The sequence below is a fragment of the Fukomys damarensis genome, unplaced genomic scaffold, assembly GCF_012274545.1.
Source record: "Fukomys damarensis isolate Sample0158 unplaced genomic scaffold, DMR_v1.0_HiC HiC_scaffold_22, whole genome shotgun sequence".
Taxonomy (NCBI): domain Eukaryota; kingdom Metazoa; phylum Chordata; class Mammalia; order Rodentia; family Bathyergidae; genus Fukomys; species Fukomys damarensis.
In genome coordinates, this window is record NW_022900934.1 from 11,168,910 (window position 1) to 11,188,200 (window position 19,291).

The window sequence follows — 19,291 nt, forward strand, 5'->3', positions numbered from 1 at the left end:
CCGCCGCAGAGGAAGGGCCCGGCCACGGTGCTGCTGGGGACCGGAGTGGGTGAGGGGCGAGCCCGGGGCTCTCGGGAGGAGTCGGGGGATCGAGGGCTCCCCTAGATCCAGGTGCCTCAGAGCGGACAGAAGTCCCCTGCTGGGTGATGGACGATGGGGGAGCCTGCCTTCGGATGTCGGTCCGAGGGCCTCTCAGGGAAACCCTTCGGGCGGGATGGGAGGAGGAGACGAGATCCGGAGGGGTGGCTGTAAGGATCTCTCGTGGGCTGCGGGACCGGCTCCAGCCTTAGTTTTGGGATTGGTTAGCTCAGCAAGTCCGTGTGTTGATTACAGGGAGAGTCGCTGCTTCCAGGAGAATTGAGGGCGTCTGCACAGGATGAGCGACAGGGGGAGACAGTTACCACTGGGTCTTATCTATTGAGGCCACAGAGAGTGAAACCACCTATTGCCCTGTTTGAGAAGGCAGATGGATTCCTTAAAATTGGGTTTCAGGTGTCAAGCTGGGTGGGAGTGGAACAGAATATAAGGTGGGGAAGAACAGCTAAATTGGGAGGCTTGGGGTTTGTGTTGGGGGAAGCCAACCGAAATAAGGCCCCTGCAACGGGGAGGGGGTACAAAGGGTCGGGTTCCGGGCAGGTGTTTTGTTTTGTCTTGTTTTGTTAAGGAGAAATATCTCTTCTTCCTGTATTGGGTAGGGAAATGTCTGTTTGGCGAGGCCAAACACTCCTTTGGAGACCTGAAACGAATGTGGACTCAACTCGGACATTCCCTTGTTAGCTGGGCAGGGAGGAGGAGAGGAACGGATGAAATGAGAACTCTTGGGTGACTTTTTGGGGAAGGCCAGGCAGAGGGGAATTGAGGGGTTCTCCCAGGGGAGGGGTTCTCCCGGGGGAGGGGTTCTCCCAGGGGAGGGCTCCTTCCACTTCCCGGGAGATCAAGGAAAGCCACTGGGGGAAGGGTGAAACCTGAGGATCTGTTTCAGGGTTAGCTTCACGCAAGATACCAGGGGATGGTCTGGAGGAGTGGGGTTGGTGCTGGTGGAGCAGGTCCCTGCGAAGGTCATATTCTGGAGATGCGGGGCTGGATAGAGATTAAATATCTTCATTTTGATGAGGCTGCACCCACAGGTCCCTGGCAGCAAAGCTGGCCCAGGAAGTTCTCCCCAGCAGCGGGGTAGGATGGGTGACCTCTGGAGGAAGCAGACCAGCCCACAGCGTTGCCCTACTGTAGCCTTTCAGTGACACCAGCCTGGGTACTGAGGTTCCCAGGCTAATTAAGGCCACAGCAGCACTGCTGGAGCGGGTTGCTACTCTAAGGGGACGTGGTTAGGGGGCTTGCCAGGATATTTCTCCTCTGCTGTCCAAGGAGCCATAGTTGTTTGCTAGGGTAATCCACCATAAACTGCCTTGTACATTTAAAGCAGTAGGGTCTCCTTGGAGCATCCAGAAGCCTTTGCATCCTTCAACTAGGTTTTGGTTTTAGCTAGTAGAGTGCTGAGTCCCTTCATTTACCGGTCAGTTCATTGCCACGGGCACTGCCAGGAGACAGGCTGAGTCAGGACAGACTGCTCTGGGAAACCTCGCCAGAGTAACATCCCTTCTGGGGTGCTGTGAACTGGGGAATACATGGCACCCATGGCAACCAGGGTTGTGGTGGAATCACAACTCAGCCGTGTCTGCAGGCCTTTGAGATTGGCTACCTACAGTCCAGTTTAACAGCTACTTCATTCTGACTTCTGAGGTCCTGCCAGTTGAAGAGTACTTCATAAACACCATGGCGGTCAGATAAAACGTTAGCAGGTGCTGTCTGCTGGCATACAAGAGCCCTTGGTGGGGTTTAGATAACACAGAACCAACTTTGAGTTGCCCCAAAATGGGCTTCTCCAACAGTTGTCTGTTTATTGAGCAGATAACTCCTGAAGGTCTGTTGTAAGTAACAAACAAAATGGCATAACCCGTCCTTGAAGAGTTTGCATCAAATCCGGGAGAAGGCTGATAAGGCAGTAAGATGATCTCAGGTAGCAGGATGTGCTTGAGGAAACCAAGTGTCTGGAGAGGTGGTCAGGGAAGGTTCCTCTGAGAAGGTGGCAATTGAATTGAGGCAAATGATGGAAAGAGCCAACCTTGCAGCCTGTGTCACAGGCCCAAAGTAAGAGAAGGTTATCACTGCACAGGCCCTGGGGTGGAGCTGAGTTTGGCATATTGAAAAAGCAGAATAAAAAGTCTTTAGTGCTTAAGGGAGACTTGTTCAGGTAACGAGTTGGAGAGATGTGGTTTTGGATTTTTAGCCAGTGCAAGGGGAAGCCACTGAGCAAATGTCTGATATAAAGAAAGCATTCAATAAATACTTGTCAAATGAACAAACGAACGCCTTAGAGAGAGGAATGACAAGATCTGACCTGTGCCCCCGCCGGTGGAAGGAGAGCAGAGTGCTAAGAGAGGAAGCGAAAAGATTTAACAGGCCTCTCTCTCCTTCCGAACCCTGAGAAGGATGTGAGGTATGTTCACGTGCCTCTGTACTCCGAGTGTGTGCTTTTTGAGTAATCTGTGCACCAGTTGCCAGGAAACAGCTGCGAGACCTTGAGGTTCCTGTAAGGGCTGAACTTAGTTGTTTGTGGTCACTGCTGCCAGCACTTGACCGCTAAACCTTCCCATTTCCTTTGGTTCTCCTATGTAAGAGTTTGCAGACCCTAGAGAATGGAACTATGAAAAGTCCTCCACCGTCCCTCAGGGCAGCCCTATTATGACAGACGACTCCTTCCTCTCCAGTCCTGGTTTGCAAGATTCCTTGGCCCTTGGCTGGCAAGCCCTTCCTCTCACCTGCAGCCCATGGGCTTCCCTGACAGCCAATCAGAAACCTTGGACCAGAGGGAAAGCCCTGGGTGGGAGTGATTTTAAATTTGCATACATAGGAGTGGCCTGATGTTCACATCCAGCTTGTGAAAATTTTATTTTGTTCTTGAGCAAAAGGCAGTAGCAAAGTTTATTTGAAAAAGTAAAAGTGAGGCAAGACTGACTGCCGATCTTGGGCTGAGTAAAAGGAAAAAGCAAGATAAAAACACCATGGAGAAAAGCAGGGGCAGGCTATGGCAAGGAAAGCCACGATGGGCGTGAAAATTGAACAGGCAGTAAGATTGAATAGTCTTCTCTTCCATTCCGGGCATTTCCAAGAAAGCTGCAGATGGGAGATGAGAACCCGCGGTCCCTCCGTCTCAGTCCGCATGTCTCACCAAGCTGCCTCTTGTCCATTGTCGTTAAATGCTTTTTGTGCAGCCTGGGTCTTACACTCAAGAGAACTGCTTCGGATTCACTCACCTGAAGAAACGGGAGTCTGCCCTAGGGACCGAGGGCGAGGATGCAGCTATTGGTCCTGATAAGAAATTTCCAAGGTTAATTTTAATTTTGAGGGTGATTTTACCCCTTCACTTTAGGGCCACCCTATTTCCCTCTCCACATTCTTTGCTTTGTTCTTCCTCTTTCTTTTCATTCCATATATGTTCATTCATTCTCCCTCTCCTGGATCCTTTCTCCCCTCTGTCTCCTCTTCCTGATTTGTGTTTTGTTTTGTTTTGGGTTTTTTTTTTTTGTTTTTGTTTTTGTTTTTTGAGACAGGGTCTCACTATGTAGTTGAGACTGACCTGGAACTCACTAAGTAGCCCAGGCTGGTCTCAAACTCACAGCTATCCTCCTCCCTCAGCCTCCCGAGTGCTGGGAGTACAGGCGGGCACCACCATGCCCGGCCCTGATTTGTCACTATATAGTAATTGGATAAAAGTGGAATGCAAACTCTGAAGTACTGGGCAGCACATTTGGTGATGCTGTTGCCCTTGCATCGTGGATGAAGCTTGGAGGCTCCCACTACTTTGCCTTTCCCCTTTTGTCATCTCCTCTGCCTTTCCACAGCCCAGTGAGTCACAGGGGAAATGTCAGCCCCGAGGTATTGCTCAGGGAGCTTGGTGCCTGGCTGAGGCTGCTGGTGGTCAGACTCCAAATCCCTGCTCCCCGGACACCTGCTCCTGCCTAAGGATTTCAGCATGCTCTTCCCACGGCTGGGAGTGTTTAATCTCGGGCTGAGTGTCTGCCCTCTGTTTCAGGAACCCCTTTCATAGCATCCCTGGCTGCCGCTTGCCTCCTTCTGGCCAGTGTCCTGTCCAACAAGAGTGAGGCTCATTATTTAAGGAAGCTCTCCTGTGCTCTGCTGAGTAACTCAGGCCTGCAGGGCTTAAGGCCCCCAGATGTCACAGGCAAAGTAGGTCTGCACCTTGTGGGTATGTGGCCCTTAGACTTCTTTTTAACTTGCATTTTGAGAGCTTATCATGTGCTATTTGCCGCATTAAATACATCATCTCACTTCGCATGGAACCTCTGAGGAAAATGCCTGTTGTGCAAGTTAAGAAACTGAGGCCTGGGGAGGAGACGTGACTGGCTCAAGGCACAGCTGGTGACTTGCAAGGTCAGGTTCCAGAACTGGGACAGGTTTTCTCCAGGACAAGCGCTCTGGGCCATCTCACCGTTCCTCCAGAACCACCGCAGCCACCCCCAGCGTTCCATCTGCCTGTTGGCCTCTCGACTTTGGTCAGGTCCTTCCCTCTGGGTAGACTAACGACGCTCCAGTGGGAGTCTCTGTTCACCTTCACGTCCACCGTGTCACAAGTCCAGCAGCTGTGACTCCTCGCCATCTCTGTTGTTGTCCTAGCCTGTCTTTCTCTCACCTGGAAGCCAGGAAAACCTCCTGCTTTGTCTTGCCCTTTACAGTACCTTCTGCGCAGAAGGAAGAATGTCAGAACTGCCACACCCCTCCAGAAAGCCCTTCCCACTGCGCTTAGTGTAAAATCGGGGTTTTCCCATGGCCCTGGCGGCCCGGCCCTCACATGGTACCCGCACACCCCTGTCATCCCTCTTCCCCTGCCAGGGTGCTCTGCCCCACATCTTCCTGGGTTCTCACCCTTTAGGTTACAGCTCCCCCTCCCTGACCACCGCATCCTGTGCAGCCTTCTTAGTCATTGGCCCAGCTTCCTCTGTTCTCTTCCAAAGCACAACCTTACCTGAAGCCTTGCTTTTTTACATATTTCTCGTGCTTTTTAGCTAGACGGAATTTTTTCTCTTCTCTGTCCTTAGCACCCAGTGCCACCCCTGACATAACAGTGGGTGCTTAGAAAGTACTTGTTGACTGTTGCAGTGAAATTAATCCAGGATGTCATTTTGATGTAGCCAGGTATAAATTTGATGTGTGGAGAAGTAGTATCTGGTGGGCAGCAGCAAAGCGTTCTTAGGCCTTCATGGGGGAGGAAGCTCTTCCCCTGGCCTGTGGTAATTAACAAGAGGCACAGAGTGCACTGTCTTCTCCTTCCCTGCGTCTGACTCACTTCCTGCAGCTTACCTCTTGTCTCCACCTGTCAATCTGATCCTTGACCTTGGTCACTCACTGACACTCATATCAGGAGTTCAGGATCATGCATCCTGTCCCTGCTTGTTCCATGTCACGGTGGATTGCAAAGAATGGCAGGTTGCTCCGCGTTTTTCCCCCGAGAGCTGGAGAGCCAACTGGAGGGCAGTTTTAGACTCCGGAGATCTGAGTGGAGGAGTTCCCAGATGAGGCCCTGCAGGTGAGCCATTGCTTTAGAGATGAGAGATCTGCTTCTCTGGTCAGGTACCAAAGAGGCAGCTAGGCCAGCTGATTGCTCAGGAATAAAAGTTACAGGCTCTCAGCTTCACCTGCAGAGCTCAGCTGCTGCCTTCCCAGGATGAGCACCCAAACCCATTTAACCAGCAGCTTGCTTTTCAGGACCCCTGCCAGCCAGGGCTTTCCAAGATTCCCTGGTGCCATAGCTGCTGCTTTGTGACCATGATAGCCCCAAAGATGTTTCAGAGGACTTTGAACTCCTTTTTATACCACAAATATTTTAATATGTTGCTATGCCTCAGATTACTGCATTCAGTGTTTTACTATGACATGGTCTCAAACTCTGTCAAATATTCGTGCTTTTCCAACCTAGTTGTCATATTTTCTTTGTAAAATCTTGCAGCTACTGCTTTTTACATTTATATTTAGCCATGAGAATAACTGGCTGGCTTTTTTTTTTTCCAGCTTTAATTGAGTTTATTGGTACATTTTAGGGATACAGTACAGTTACATTCATTGTTGGGATCTTGTACCTCTACATGACAGGTCTTGGTTCTCATTTTTTCCCCTTGTCCCTGCCCTCCCTTCACCCCCTCCTCCCCTCCCCACGGCTGGCTTTTGATACTGACACAAATCCAGGAAAAATCCTTTGGAAAGAATTCTGAAGTGTAATGGGAACAAATATTTTCTTTCTACTTTTTATTTTTATTTATTTATTTTTTATCTTACTGAGTTTATTGGCAAATTTTTCTTAGAAGTTATGGATTACTGTTACATTTCAGCACCTGGGTGAAGTTAAAGTTCACATTTCATAGTGAACTTTAACAGTTACAGTCTATTTAATTATACTTATCTTTAGATACAGATTTTCCTAGTCACTTCTACCTCCTGTAGAGCTTGTAGTTCTCTTGGTTTTGCAAGATGAACTAGCACAAGGCCATTTTTGTAGTCTGTTACTTGCTGCTGTTTTTCTAGCTGCTTGACATACATTTGTAATCTTAAAATATAGATTGATTTAGCTGATTAAAGTGCTTATAGGAATAAGATGTTTTTTCACTAACATGTATGTATGTATGTATGTATTTATTTTGGTGTGGGGATTGAACTCGGGCCCTTGCGCTTGCGAAGCAGGCAGTGGAACCAGTGAGCTAAATGCCCGGTCCTATTTTATTTTATTTTATTTTTGAGACAGGGTCTCACTATGTAGCCCAGGCTGGCCTCAAACTTGTGGTGATCCTCCTGCCTCAGCCTCCCCAGTGCTGGAATTAGTCATTGGCCACCACGCCTAGCTATTTTGTTTAAATTTATCATGATTTTGCACATACTCTTTATTTGGGATAGGATGAGGTGTTCACTGACTGATAAATGCTTAAGTCTGCAGGATCTTTAGAACACTAATACTTGGATTTATATCCCAGAAGTAGCCCTGGAGTGCCTCAAGTAGGGTATGGTTAAGCCATTTGGATTGAAACGCTCTTTCGCTTTGTAAAAAATATGTATTAGCTTTGTGTATGGCATTTCTAAGTGGTATGGGATATGGGTAACGTGTTTTCATATATAGTTTATGCCAAAAAAGTTCATTTAATAGTGAATCCTTTCACTTGGTTAAAAAAATCAGTTTTCCTTCATTTGAATCAAAAACAAAAGAATGTTCCCTAAAATTCCCAGTCATTAAAAAGTAAAAGTAGTTGTCGAATTTTACTTATTTCACAATAAAAACCTTAGGATGGTCTGGGGATTTAGCTCAGTGGTGCCACCAACCTGCCTTGCAAGCAGAAGGACCTGAGTTCCGTCCCCACACACACACACCCAAAAAATTTAGGTAACTCAATTATATGGCACCAGCACCCAGTATTTTGGTCCCATTAGACTGTTAGAATCTACAGTAGATGAAAAAGAGACTGCTGTTCCTTCAGCCAGGAAACACCAAGTGCCATTGTGTGCCAGCGCAAACCAGATTCTGGGGAGGCAGCTCTGCCTTGAGCTTAAAGAGTGAGTGAAATAGAAGATAAAAAGCAAGAAAAGGAAAGAGAAAGTGAAAAGGTATAGCACAGGCCTAGTGGAGATAAAGGTGTGTGAAGGGAGGGGCTTAGCGCAGTCTGCCTGGCCTTTAGTAAGGTAAGGTTTACAGTTTTAAAAAATGATTATATTCAGATGATCTTTCTTGGACTTTAGAATCCATACTAAGCCCCTTTGATAATGTTTATAGTATCAGACTCTTTTAATGGTGGTATGAATGTTTCCCAGTTGTATCTTCAGGAATAAAGCACTTAGAGTTTTGTGTCATTAAGCATTATTCATTCTGAAATCTTGTCTCTGACGCTCAGCTATTCATTCATTCATTCGCCCAGCATCTGAATGCCTGCTCTGGAGAACACAGCACTTTTCCAGAGTTGGAGATTCCGTGGGAATGAGGCAGAATTCTACTCACATGGAATTTGTGTGTACATGGGAGAGGCAAGCAGTGACCAATAAAGTAGAAAGGGGTGTATTTAAAATGTCAAATGGCGGTGAGTGCTGTGAAGAAAAATGAAGCAAGAACGGAGACTGGGGAGTAAGATCTTAGGTTGAAAAACGGGAACTAGTCAGCCATTCACTTCTCTGGGCAGAATCCAGGGTGAGAAGTAGCAAGTGCAGAGGCAGAAGGAAAGGTTGCTCTTTAGAAGCTGTGTGGCAGAAAGGGAAGGGGGAGGCAAGGGAAAGAGTGGGGGAAATGAGGTTGGCAGAGCCGAGGGGCCTCTCAGGGACAGCTCCGGAGTCTGGTGTGTTCTAGTTGCAGAGGCCTGAATGAAATAGGGAATTGACAGCACCTATTTTATTTTAAAAGGATCCTTACGTCGGCTAGGCCTGGTGGTTCACACTTGCAGTAAGTAATCCCAGCACTCAGGAGGCTGAGGCAGGAAGATTGCTGTGATTTCCAGGCCAGCCTGGGCTACATAGTGAGTTAAGACTAGCTGAACTCTAGGTAGTGAGACCCTGTCTCAAAAAATAACGTGACGATCAGTGTGGACAACAGAAGGGCAGAGCCAAGTGGACCAAGAAGCCAGTTAGGAAGCTGAGGTAGTATGGACCCCAGTGGCTGAGTGGAGAGGGTGAAAATGACCAGATTTGGCAGTATGTTGCTATAGGGTGTAAGGAAAAGATTGTTCACCATTCCTCGTGAGATTTGGGGCGAAGAGAAATATGTGTGCCACATACTGAGGTTGAGAGGTGGGTAATTTTTTTTTTTTCTTTCTTTCTTTTTTGGGTGCCAGGGATCGAACTCTGGTCCTTGTGTTTGCCAGGCAGGCAGTGGACCTACTGAGCTAAATCCCCTGCCCTGGGGTGGGTAATTATTAAGAGCAATCTTACTTGCTTTTGAGGAGGTCTTCTATGACCAGTTTCTCTCTCTTTCTCTGTACAGTCTTTAGTTAAATACTGTCAAGTGCATGCCCAGGCTGGCTGATGATTAATGCCATATTTTATGAAATGTCCTTTTCTTTCCTCTTTCCTGTAAAAGATTATAGCATCTTTAAGGACAAAGAATGTGTCTTATGTAAATCTTTATCCTTAGACCTAGCATAATATCAGGTATACAAGGGGAGATTCAGTAAATGCTTCAGTAGGTATAATGGGAGATGAAGCGAAGGGAGCCGAAGTGTCCTCCTTCTTGTTTCTAGCTCTCCGCATGGCAGAGTGAAAAGCACCTATCTCAATGTCTTGTATCACGAAACGCAGTTAGGCCGTGGAGATTGCTCAGCAGTTCCTACTCTCAAAAAGGGCTTGGAGATCTGTAAACTTTGTGATAAGTAGAAGTTGATGTTAGAAAGCAAATGCACTTTGCAGAGTCCTTCTGCTAGCCAGCCTTATCAAAAAAGACCCAAATCACTGCAATTAGGAATGAAAAGGGCAAAATCACAGTGGATCTTGCAGAAATCCAGAAGAACACCAGTACCTACACTGAGAGCATGTACTCTAAGAAAACGGAAAGCACAGAGGGCCATCACCTGTAAAGAGGAAGCAACGTAGGCTGACGACCTGGCGCTAGGGTGGTGGGGAGAGAATAAGAGAAAAAATCAGAGAGATGGGAGCAGGAGAAAATGAAGAAATCAAGACCTAGGCTTCGATGATTCAGCCCCCTTTCAAAAACATTTGTATAGGACCAGTGTGTGTCAGACTCAGCTTTAAAAAGAACAAGAACAGAAAGGCCGGGGATTTGGCTCAGTGGTTCCGCTGCCTGTCTCGCAAGCACAAGGGCCCGAGTTCGATCTCCAGTACCCAAAAAAAAGAACAACACAAAACCCCTCCAGTCCATGACAAGACAGATACAGAAGTGATGGAATGATAGAGGCTGAAGAGCCCCTAATTCATGTGACAGCCAAGGACTACTGCCTGCTGCGTCCTTCGAGAAGGATTACAAAAATTTTGTGTTGGAGGTGTTTTAGGTACAAAAGGTCTGTTAGGCATAAACGTGTAGTGGCAGGTGGGATGGTGACACATCTGTGATTGCAGCCCACGGGTGGTGGAAGCAGGAGGATTCTAAGTTCAAGCCAGACCTAGCAACTTAGCGAGACCTGCTTTAGTGGGAAGGGCCTGGGTTTAATAAATAGTGATGCCTAAGAGGCAGTTAGTTGGAAGCATAAATGGGAGACGCACCTCAGAACCTCAGTCTGTGTAAAATTATTTGGGGATGGAGCAGCAGAGGTTGGGGGGCCACACCTGGAGCCCTCGTAGCCAGATTCGGGAGGCCCCGGACAGTGAGGCTGAGAGGGGCAGGGGTTAAGAGGAAGTCAGCAGGTGTCACCTGCAGGGCCACAACTTGGGTTAGAACTGAGATTTGACCCTGAGGTTTCCAGGGACTTGGTGGCCATGCTGTGAGTGACAGTGGGAAAGCTTGCTGGAAAAGGTGCAGGAAGGTAAAGATTGTGGTGGTAAGGGAGGAAGCAGGAGTCTGGACATCCTTCTGAGGTTTTTTTGTTGAGAAGGAACGAAGAAATCAGGTGGTAGCTGGAAGGGGACGGGACTAAATGAAGGTTTTGGGTTTGGGTTTTGGTTTCTCGTGGTGGACAGTGCAGTGTGCTGATGGGCATGACGAATACGGCAAGCTTAACAATTGCCAGGTGTTATCCAGAGTACTTTCCAGGCTTAGCCTCTATACAGTATTGTTTCTGCCGCCTATAGAGGAGGTTTTGCGATCCCTACTTCAGTGGGGCTCATGGTAACATGCTCAGGCTCATAGCTGTGAAAGTTGTAGAGTGGTGGGCAGGTAGCTCGGGAGAGGTGCTTGCCTAACACTCATGAGGCCCTGAGATGGATTGTGGCAGCACCCCTCCCCTGCCTAGAAAGAAAATTGTAAAGGCAAACTTGATCCCTTGTGGGGCCTGCTGGTACACACCGGTAATCCCAACACTCTGGATGCCGAGGCAGGAAGATCGCCTCCAGGTTGAGGCCAGCCCAGGCTGCATAGTAGTTCAGGGCCAGACTGAAGTACAAAGTGAGACCCTGTCTCAAGAAACAAAAAACAAACAAGAAGGTCTTTCTGTGAAGTCCAGCAAGCCTTGAACTCGCGGTCCCTCAGCTCAGCTGGGATGCTGGCACATTCCACCACCCCAGCTTCTGGGTCTCATTGTGGCAGGCAGCAATCCAACACCCTGTGCTCACCTGTGAAGGCAGACCGGCCTTCCTGTGTTCGTGACTCCATGCCTATGGCGTCCAAAGATTGTAGATGTCAATCTGTACGTAACAGGGAAGCATGAGTCAACTGTGTTTGCCTTTAGTAAATGTAGTTTGCAGCCTGTTTTGTCCTTTTTTTCCCCCTTTCTTTCCCACAGTTGTTTATCTGAGGCCAGTTTGGGGTCCCACTCCATGTTGTAAAAGCACCCATCTCAGCCAGGCACATTAACATGAGCTATTGGATGAGCAGGGTGGCACATACCTGTAATCCCAGCTGCTCAAGAGGCTGAGGCAGGAGGATCACAAGTTCAAGCCTGGCAATTTAGCAAGATCCTGTCTCAAAATAAAAGTTAAAGAGCCAGGGACTTAGCTCAGAGGTGCCATCGCCTGCCTCACAAGCGCAAGGTACAGAGTTTGCCCCTGGTACCAAAAAAAATTTAAAAGTTTAAAAAGGGATAGGGATTGTAACTGAGTGATAGGACCCCAATCTAGCATGTGGGAAGCCCTGGGTTTAATCCCCAGTAGAAGGGACAGAGGGAGGCCTATCATAAAGTTCTTAACATTGTTCCTTCCTGTCTGCCAGGCTTGTAAGAATTCTGATAGCAGGTGTTTTGCCATAGACTTTGCTGCAGTCAAATGGTTCTGCCTTTTGTTCTGTGTGTTAGCAGCATCCTGAGGCTGGCTCCTGGGCTTCCAGCCCACCGCACACATGGGGTGAGGGGTTGCCTTTGCCCTGGTCCCACTCAGGGCTGTGAATAGCTCCCCACTGATTGTCCTCAGAGTCCGGTGGTTTAGCCCTGTGGCCCAGCCTCTTCAGTGCTTCTCAAATTTCAGAGTGTGTGTGGCCCTGAGAAGTCCTGAAGCACTGCTCTGGGATATGTTGTATTTCTGTCATGTGTCTTCACTGAACTTTTAACTTTGGATTTGTGTATCTTGTTTCTACAGGGAGACCTGATATTCAGACTGGAGGTCCCTGTTTTTATTCTTTGGTGGCCCCCTGTGCTGGCTCAGTGTGGGATAATAATCCCACCAAAAGCAGCATGTGTGTATGGATGGTAGCTTTTTATAGGGAAATTTTGCCAAGAAGGTAAAAGCCTGCAGTCCAGAAGGGAGTAGATTTTTGGCTTGTAAATGTGGGTTGAGTCCAGTTTGATTACCCTGAAGGTGAAGAGCCCCCTGTGGTCTCTTACCGGGGATGTGGTGTTCTTGGTGCAGGGCTTTCAGTGTGCTGCTCACCAGATGGGGATTAGCTACTTCTACTAAACCTCAGGAGTGCTAAAGGAGCCACTCCATAATTTGTAAGTTTCTGTAATTTTTTATTTCTGCTAGCTCCCACTATACCTCATACTTTGCCCTTAATCAATTTTTGACTGAAAATTAAAGTTAATGGCTTAGAAAAAATGAATTTAAAATTCAGTCTACTTTAGGAGTGTTCTTGTTTGTAGAACGTAAATTCTTGAATATTTAGCTGAGTAAAGGTTAACAGAGAACTGGGCCAGGGATTTAGCTCAGTGGTTCCGCTGCCTGCAGCACGAGCTCAAGGTCCCGAGTTCAATCCCTGGTACCAGGGGGAAAAAGGTTAACGGAGAACTAAACTGCCACTGCTAACAGTCTTTACTTATCCTTCTTACAAAAACTACTGTCTGAGGTGTATACCTGTAATTCCAGCACGGGGAAGCTGAGCCAGGAAGATTGAAAGTTTGAGCCCAGCCTAGGGAGTTTGACAGTTTAGTAGGACCCTGCCCCAAAAATTAATAAAAGACTTGGTGTGTAACTTACTGTGAAGGCCCTGGGTTCATTCTTCAGTACCACAAAAAACAGTCTGAGCTAAGAGTGGGATGCATGAGTTCCAAAGAGTGTCTTTTTTCCTGGTGCTAGGAATCAAACCCATGGCCTCGGGCGTACTAGGCAAGTGGTCTACCATGAAGCTGCATCCCTGTCCCTGCTCACAGGATGTTTGAGCACGATTAGGTGACCCCGGGTGTTGCAGAGTGATGGTCCCTGATCAGAGCCTGGGCACAGACCTTGGCCTGGAGCAGAGGGCCGTCTGCTGTAGACGGGACTCCCACGCCCCTGCCCACCTCAGTTCTTCATGGTCCCAGTTGTTTGGAGTCAGTACTGAGTTGCAAAGCAGGGCCATTCTTCTCACTAATTCTCTTTTGTTCTTTGGGAAATGTAGTTACTTCATAACATAAATTCTTTGTCTTAACATATGTTTTGTTGTTTTTAGTGAATAAACATTTTAAAAATTCTGTTTTAATTTCTAATTTGGCAGAAATCGATAGATATAACCTATATAAGTAAAGGCTTTTTGAGATCTTCATTTTAATTTTTCAAGAATTTCTTTCTTTTTTTTTTTTGTACCAGGGATTGAACTTGGGAGTTGGGTCCTTGTGCTTGCAAGGCAAGCGGCGGAACCATTGAGCTAAATCCCCGTCCCCTTCATTTTAATTTTTGAGTAAGTGAATTGCCTGGGTTGGGGCTGTAGCTCAGTGGTCGAACACTTGCCTAGGATGCATGAGGTTCTGGTTTTGATTCCTAGCACTGCGAAAGAGAGAAAGTGTCCTGTGATGCCAGTATTGTAGCAACAGCAAAGGTTGACCTTATACTCTGTGATTTTCAGTTACTGTTTCTAACCTACAATACATTGAAGTGACTTCCTTTATTCCGTGTGTGTGTGTGTGTGTGTGTGCGTGTGTGCGTGTGCGTGTGCATGCACTGGGAAGGAATCCAGGGGCACTTTACCGCCAAGCTACATCCTCAGCCCTTTTTATTTTGAGGCAGGGTCTCACTAAATTGCCAAGGCTGGTCTCAAACTTGCAGTTCTCCTGCCTCGGTCTCCCAAGTAGCTGGGATTGGATTGGGAACCCTACCACTCCCACCAAAAAAAACCCCTCATTTTAACTTGAGCATCTCTTTAAAGGCCACATTCATTCACATTCTGAGGTACTGGGAGTTAGCACGTCCACGTGTGAGTTAGAGGGAACATAATTCCAACATGTATCATGGCACTGTCTGTGTGTTTTGGTGCCGGGATCCAACCCAGGGCTTGGGCACTGGAGGCCAGTGCTCACGCCCCGGCCTGCATTCCAGGGTCCATGAGCAGATACCTCAGTCACTCATCAGCTTTCTTGCCCAGACTGCTCTTTTGGTGTTCATTTTCAGTAGTGCAAGCTTATAAGTTAACCAACAGTAACAGCAGTCATAGTGCACAATGATTTTTTTTTCCTATCCAAATTAGGTCTATTAAAGATTTAAATTTCAGTTTTCTTTTTGCTGGAAGAGACTAATCCAGCACAGCTGAATAGTCCAGCTAGCCATTCTTTAGAAGAAAAATGAGTGTTTTCCAAACCAACAATTCAAGTATGCTTTTAGGTTTTTTGTTGATTAGTTTGAAGCACCATGTTATACTATTATTTAATATTTTTTAGTCAACTATTTTGTTTACATTTATCTTGAAGGAAATATTACCATTATCATAAATGGTAACTTAGGATATCACTTACCCTAAGAGACGGTGTATGTATGTATGAATTTATTTTATTTTTTCTGGTGGTCCTGGGGTTCAAACTTAGGGCCTCATGCATACTAGACAAATGTCCTGCCACTGGCTAAAATCTTAGTTCCTAAATTGGTATTCTTTGTTAATTTTGAAACAGGGTCATGCTTATGTAGGTTAGGCTGTCCGCGAACTTACTGTGTAGCCCTAGTGGCCTTGAATTTATAATCCTCTTGCTTCCACTTCCAAGTGTGCCACCACACCCAGCAAATTATTCTTAAAAATAAATACATTACTTGTGAAATGAAACATTTGATCACATACTACCTAAAGTCATATAATCCTAGGCACGGTGTTGCACAACTATGATCCCAGCATTTGGGAGGCTGAGGCAGGAGGATTGCTGCGAGTTGAGACCAGCCTGGGCCACATAGTTCAAGCCCACTCTGAACTCCATAGTGAGACCCTGTCTCAAAAAAATAAACAAATAAATAAAAATAAAGTCATAGTGAACCATTAATGCCTCTGTCCTTTTGGCTTAGACCAAAACCCCAGGTGCTGTAGTTGACTTCTTTCACTTAACTTGAAAAGCCACCTCTGCAATGCCACTTCTCACTGCCTTCCCTGCCTCCTCCCAGCGGCCTTTGCTTCCTGGACTGCATTCTGCACGGAGCAATCAGGGATCCCATTAGCTCAGCTCCTCTGTTCAGACTCCAGTAGCGTCTCGTGTCACTCAGAAACTGTTGGTGTCTTTGATGTCCTCCTGCTCTCTCATCTTCCTTGAAGCTTCCCCCCCACTTGATACCCAAGCTTGAACTCAGGACCTTGCGCTTTCCAGGCAGGTATGGTGCCACTGAGCTACATCCCTGTCCCTCTTCCTCATAGTTTTTAGCTAAGTTGGGGTCCTTTCTGTTATTTGACATTAAGCAAGGTCCCACTTCCGGGCCTTTTCACTTGCTAGACCCTCTGAGTAAAGACACTTCCCTTCCCTCGTGCTTGTAACCTGAGCACCAGATCTCTCCTTGATCATCAACTAGTATTGTAGCCCCTCCTTCATTACTTGTTCTGAACACAATCTTAACTATCTTATAGGTAATTTGTGTATTTATGTTTTAGTTCTGTGCCTGCCACTAGAGGGTAGACCCCATGAGAGCAGGCACTTTTGTTCACTGCTTGGTTCCCAGTGCTTAGAAAGGTGCCTGTTACATAGTAGAGGTCAGTATTTGTTCCGGTTGTGTTGATGTGACATATGTCCTAGGCTTTGGGAAGTCTCGTGTACTGGGGGACCTTTCCCCGGTCACAGGGCAAGCCCTGCTTGCTCTGAGAGTCTGGCCAGGTGTGGGCTCAGTGTTCAAGACAGAGCTTATAACTTATCCGGATCCCAGGTTTCTTCCAGGGAACAAACAAGTACAAGTGCCAGGGTAAATGGGGGAGGAAGCAAAGACAAGCACCGTTGGTTGGAGCACAGTCCTAAGGAGAGGGGCTCCATGGCCATGCCCTCCCACACCTTGGCCTCTAGACTTTTCTGGAGGATATGTAGACATGGCTGAAGTCTCAGTCTGAGCTCAGGTACTGAGCTCACACATTCACGAGATGTTTGTGATGCTTTCATGAGCTACTTGCTGGGCTTTGGGATTTTTGGAAACGAGAGCTAGCTATCTTCTGGTTCTTTTCAGAAGTTAGAAACTGTGGCTTCCAGAATTGAAAAAGAATTGAAGATTTTATCCTTGGTATCTTCATTGACTCTTAGTTGACTAAAAGGACACTATCTTTATATAACATACCCATGGTGGCTGTTCCTTCTCAGGTCGAGAGTCATACCAACAGGTGAGCATAACCTCAGTCTCAGAAGAATGTAATAAGAACACAACAAATCAAATAGCCTGCTTCCAGGATGCTTGGTTTGGCACTTGGTATCAGTGGTTTCATCTCACATTAGTGGACCCAAAGTGGTTGTTTGAGCACGTCAACATGTCACGGAGTCAGCAGAGGGTTTGCGGGGTGCCTCAGGTTGGTGACCTAGCCCTGATCACGTCACCACTCACAGGCCACGTGAGTGGCCTCACTTCCCTCTCCTTGTGCCAGTGGGCACTGATAGCTCTGTAAGTGGCACATCTGAGGTATGGCAGCTGTCAGGAATTTTCTGCATGCTGGTGTCTGTATTCCCAGGTAGCAGTACTGAGCAGCTAGCTCTAGGTTTACAAGTTCCCCTGGAGTTGCTAGTATCTTGAATTTCTTTCCATTTATTTTAGGAGTAAAAGTCCCTCGCAATTTCCGACTGTTGGAAGAACTCGAAGAAGGCCAGAAAGGAGTAGGAGATGGCACAGTTAGCTGGGGTCTAGAAGATGACGAAGACATGACACTTACAAGATGGACAGGGATGGTAATTGGGCCTCCAAGAGTAAGCGTCGCGCTGCGGCTATAAATGTCATTGTCTTAATTCACTGCGCCTCCTTTCAAACATACTAGCCCTGTCACAGGAAAAAGCTCACCAAGGACCAGGGATTTAGCTCTGGCATCGCGTCTGTCTTGCAAGTGCAAGGTCCTGAGTTCGATCCCCAGTATTGGAAAAAAAGAAAAAAAGCTCACCAATGATATATTTTCTGAAGTGTAGCTCTTCTTTTTTGACTAGTTTCAGTTTATTTGAACCTCCCCTGATGCCATTTAACCTCTCTAAATGGTAAGCAAAAGCCTATTTAGACTCAGTGTAAATTTACACGATGACATAGACAGTGAGGTTTGAGGTCAGTCTACCTTCACATGTAGTTTATAACAAACTCCGGAGCTGATGAGATTACAGGCTCTGGGGACAGCCAGCCTTCCTGAAAGCAGTCTCCAGACGCACTTGGGAAAGCCTTTGCCGTGTGGTTTTTATGCAGTTTCTCGGGTCTGTGGTGCACCTGTGTCCTTATTCATCGCACATTTGGTGAGGGTTTATTACCTGCCTGTCAGCTCTGGTCTGTTCTGGCCACTAGGAGGCCTAGAGGCATTTGCAAGAGAGACCAAGGCAAAGGAGATGGGGAAGTGGCCTCTTCAGAGCTTTGTGGTTTGTGAGTTCCCCGTCTTCGTAATTCCAGCCAACTGTTTTGAGGGTATGTAATTAACCCTCAAGAAATCTGGCTTTCCTTCTCACAAGTTCCTATTGCATATGCTGTGCTGTGTAGTTGTGTTGCCGTTTACAGATGCAGAAGCAGACTCACAGGAGTGAAGTCACATGCCAGACCACACAGCTGCTAGCTCCCAAACCAGACCTGTGTGGCCCAGCTGTGCCCTTAACCTGCCACTGTGCCACGTTGTCACCCTCTTTATTGTGGGGGGGTGTGCTGGGGATCAAACTCAGGACCTTGTGCTTGTGAGGCAGGTGGCAGCACCACTGAGCAAATCCCTGACATCTCCCTCTTGTTTGTACGATGACTTTTCATTTGTCCCGTTATAGAATTACCCAGTGTTAAGCGCTTTCGTAACTAGCTGTAGTATATAGAAATACATTCCACAGTGTGACACATGCTTTATAAGCAGGAGGCAGTTCTGCCTGAATGTGGCCGGCCCTGTCCTGTGTCTGATGACATTCATTCCTTTTGATGCAGGGCTGTGTACTCCGATTGTAGCTCTGGCCAAACAGTAAGAGCCACCGTGTGCTCGTTGTTAGGACACACTGGTGGTCATCTGAGACAGATACGCCACTTATGGTGAATGACAGTCGGCTTTGACATTTGATGTGCTTTTTTCTTTCCTCCTCCTCCTCCTCCTCTTCTTCTTTTTTTCAAGACAGCACCTTTCTACATAGTTCAGGCTGCCCAGTAGTCCTCCTGCCTCCACTTCCAAGTGCTGGGATTACAGGCATTTGCCACCATTCCTGTTGTGACCCTGTAGTTTTGTGGGGGCTTTTACATACATTTAATCTGGTTTTCCTCATTTCTTTATTGTCTCTTTTTCCTATGAAAACCAGAGTACTTCTGTATCTGCTAAATACGGAGGGAAAGCAATCTAGTAATACTATTTCTCCATGGAGATGATTTTCTTTGCTGTCTCCAAAAGTCTGTTACATTGCTGGTAGCTTCTTCTTTGCACATCTTCTTTCTCATAGGGTTATGGAGGGTGAGAACTGTTCTTCCTCCTCCCTGCCCTCCAGATTGCCTGGAAATGATGGGTAGTTTTTCAGTAAATGTGTTAATCAATTTACTAATTTAAAGATTTTGCAAATTAAAAGAAAAACCAATGTGCAACATTTTGAATACACTAATTACCACTGAATTACATACTTTTCTTTAAAAACTCAAAGCAAAGAATCATGAAGTTCTGTTTGGAATATCTATTCTACTTATAACAGTAGAGGGTATTCTGAATTTTAGCATATCTCTTTCTAGAGAGAGACATTTTGGGGGGGTGTTATTTTTGTTGGTTCAGTTTGGCTTTGGTTTCTTTTTGGTTTAGTTTTGTTTTTTTGTTTTGGTGTGTGTGTGTGTGTGTGTGTGTGTGTGTGTGTGTGTGTGTGTGTGTGTGTGTGTGTGTGTGTGT

At 46.7% G+C, this 19,291-nt stretch overlaps 1 protein-coding gene across 3 annotated transcripts in view; it reads left to right on the forward strand.

Moving 5' to 3' along the window:
• Positions 1 to 19: 19 nt before the first annotated feature.
• The window catches only part of Ube2v1 (ubiquitin conjugating enzyme E2 V1), a 28,769-nt gene continuing 9,497 nt past the window's right edge, over positions 20 to 19,291 (forward strand). The window contains exons 1-2 of one of the 3 annotated variants that reach the window (XM_033767195.1): positions 20 to 49; positions 17,026 to 17,174. In XM_033767195.1, the coding sequence (XP_033623086.1) occupies positions 17,130 to 17,174 (45 nt within the window). In that variant the 5' untranslated portion in view covers positions 20 to 49; positions 17,026 to 17,129. Of the gene's footprint in view, positions 50 to 3,339; positions 3,389 to 17,025; positions 17,175 to 19,291 lie in introns of those variants that run through there. The other 2 variants (XM_010618227.3, XM_010618228.3) reach the window with 2 other exon arrangements.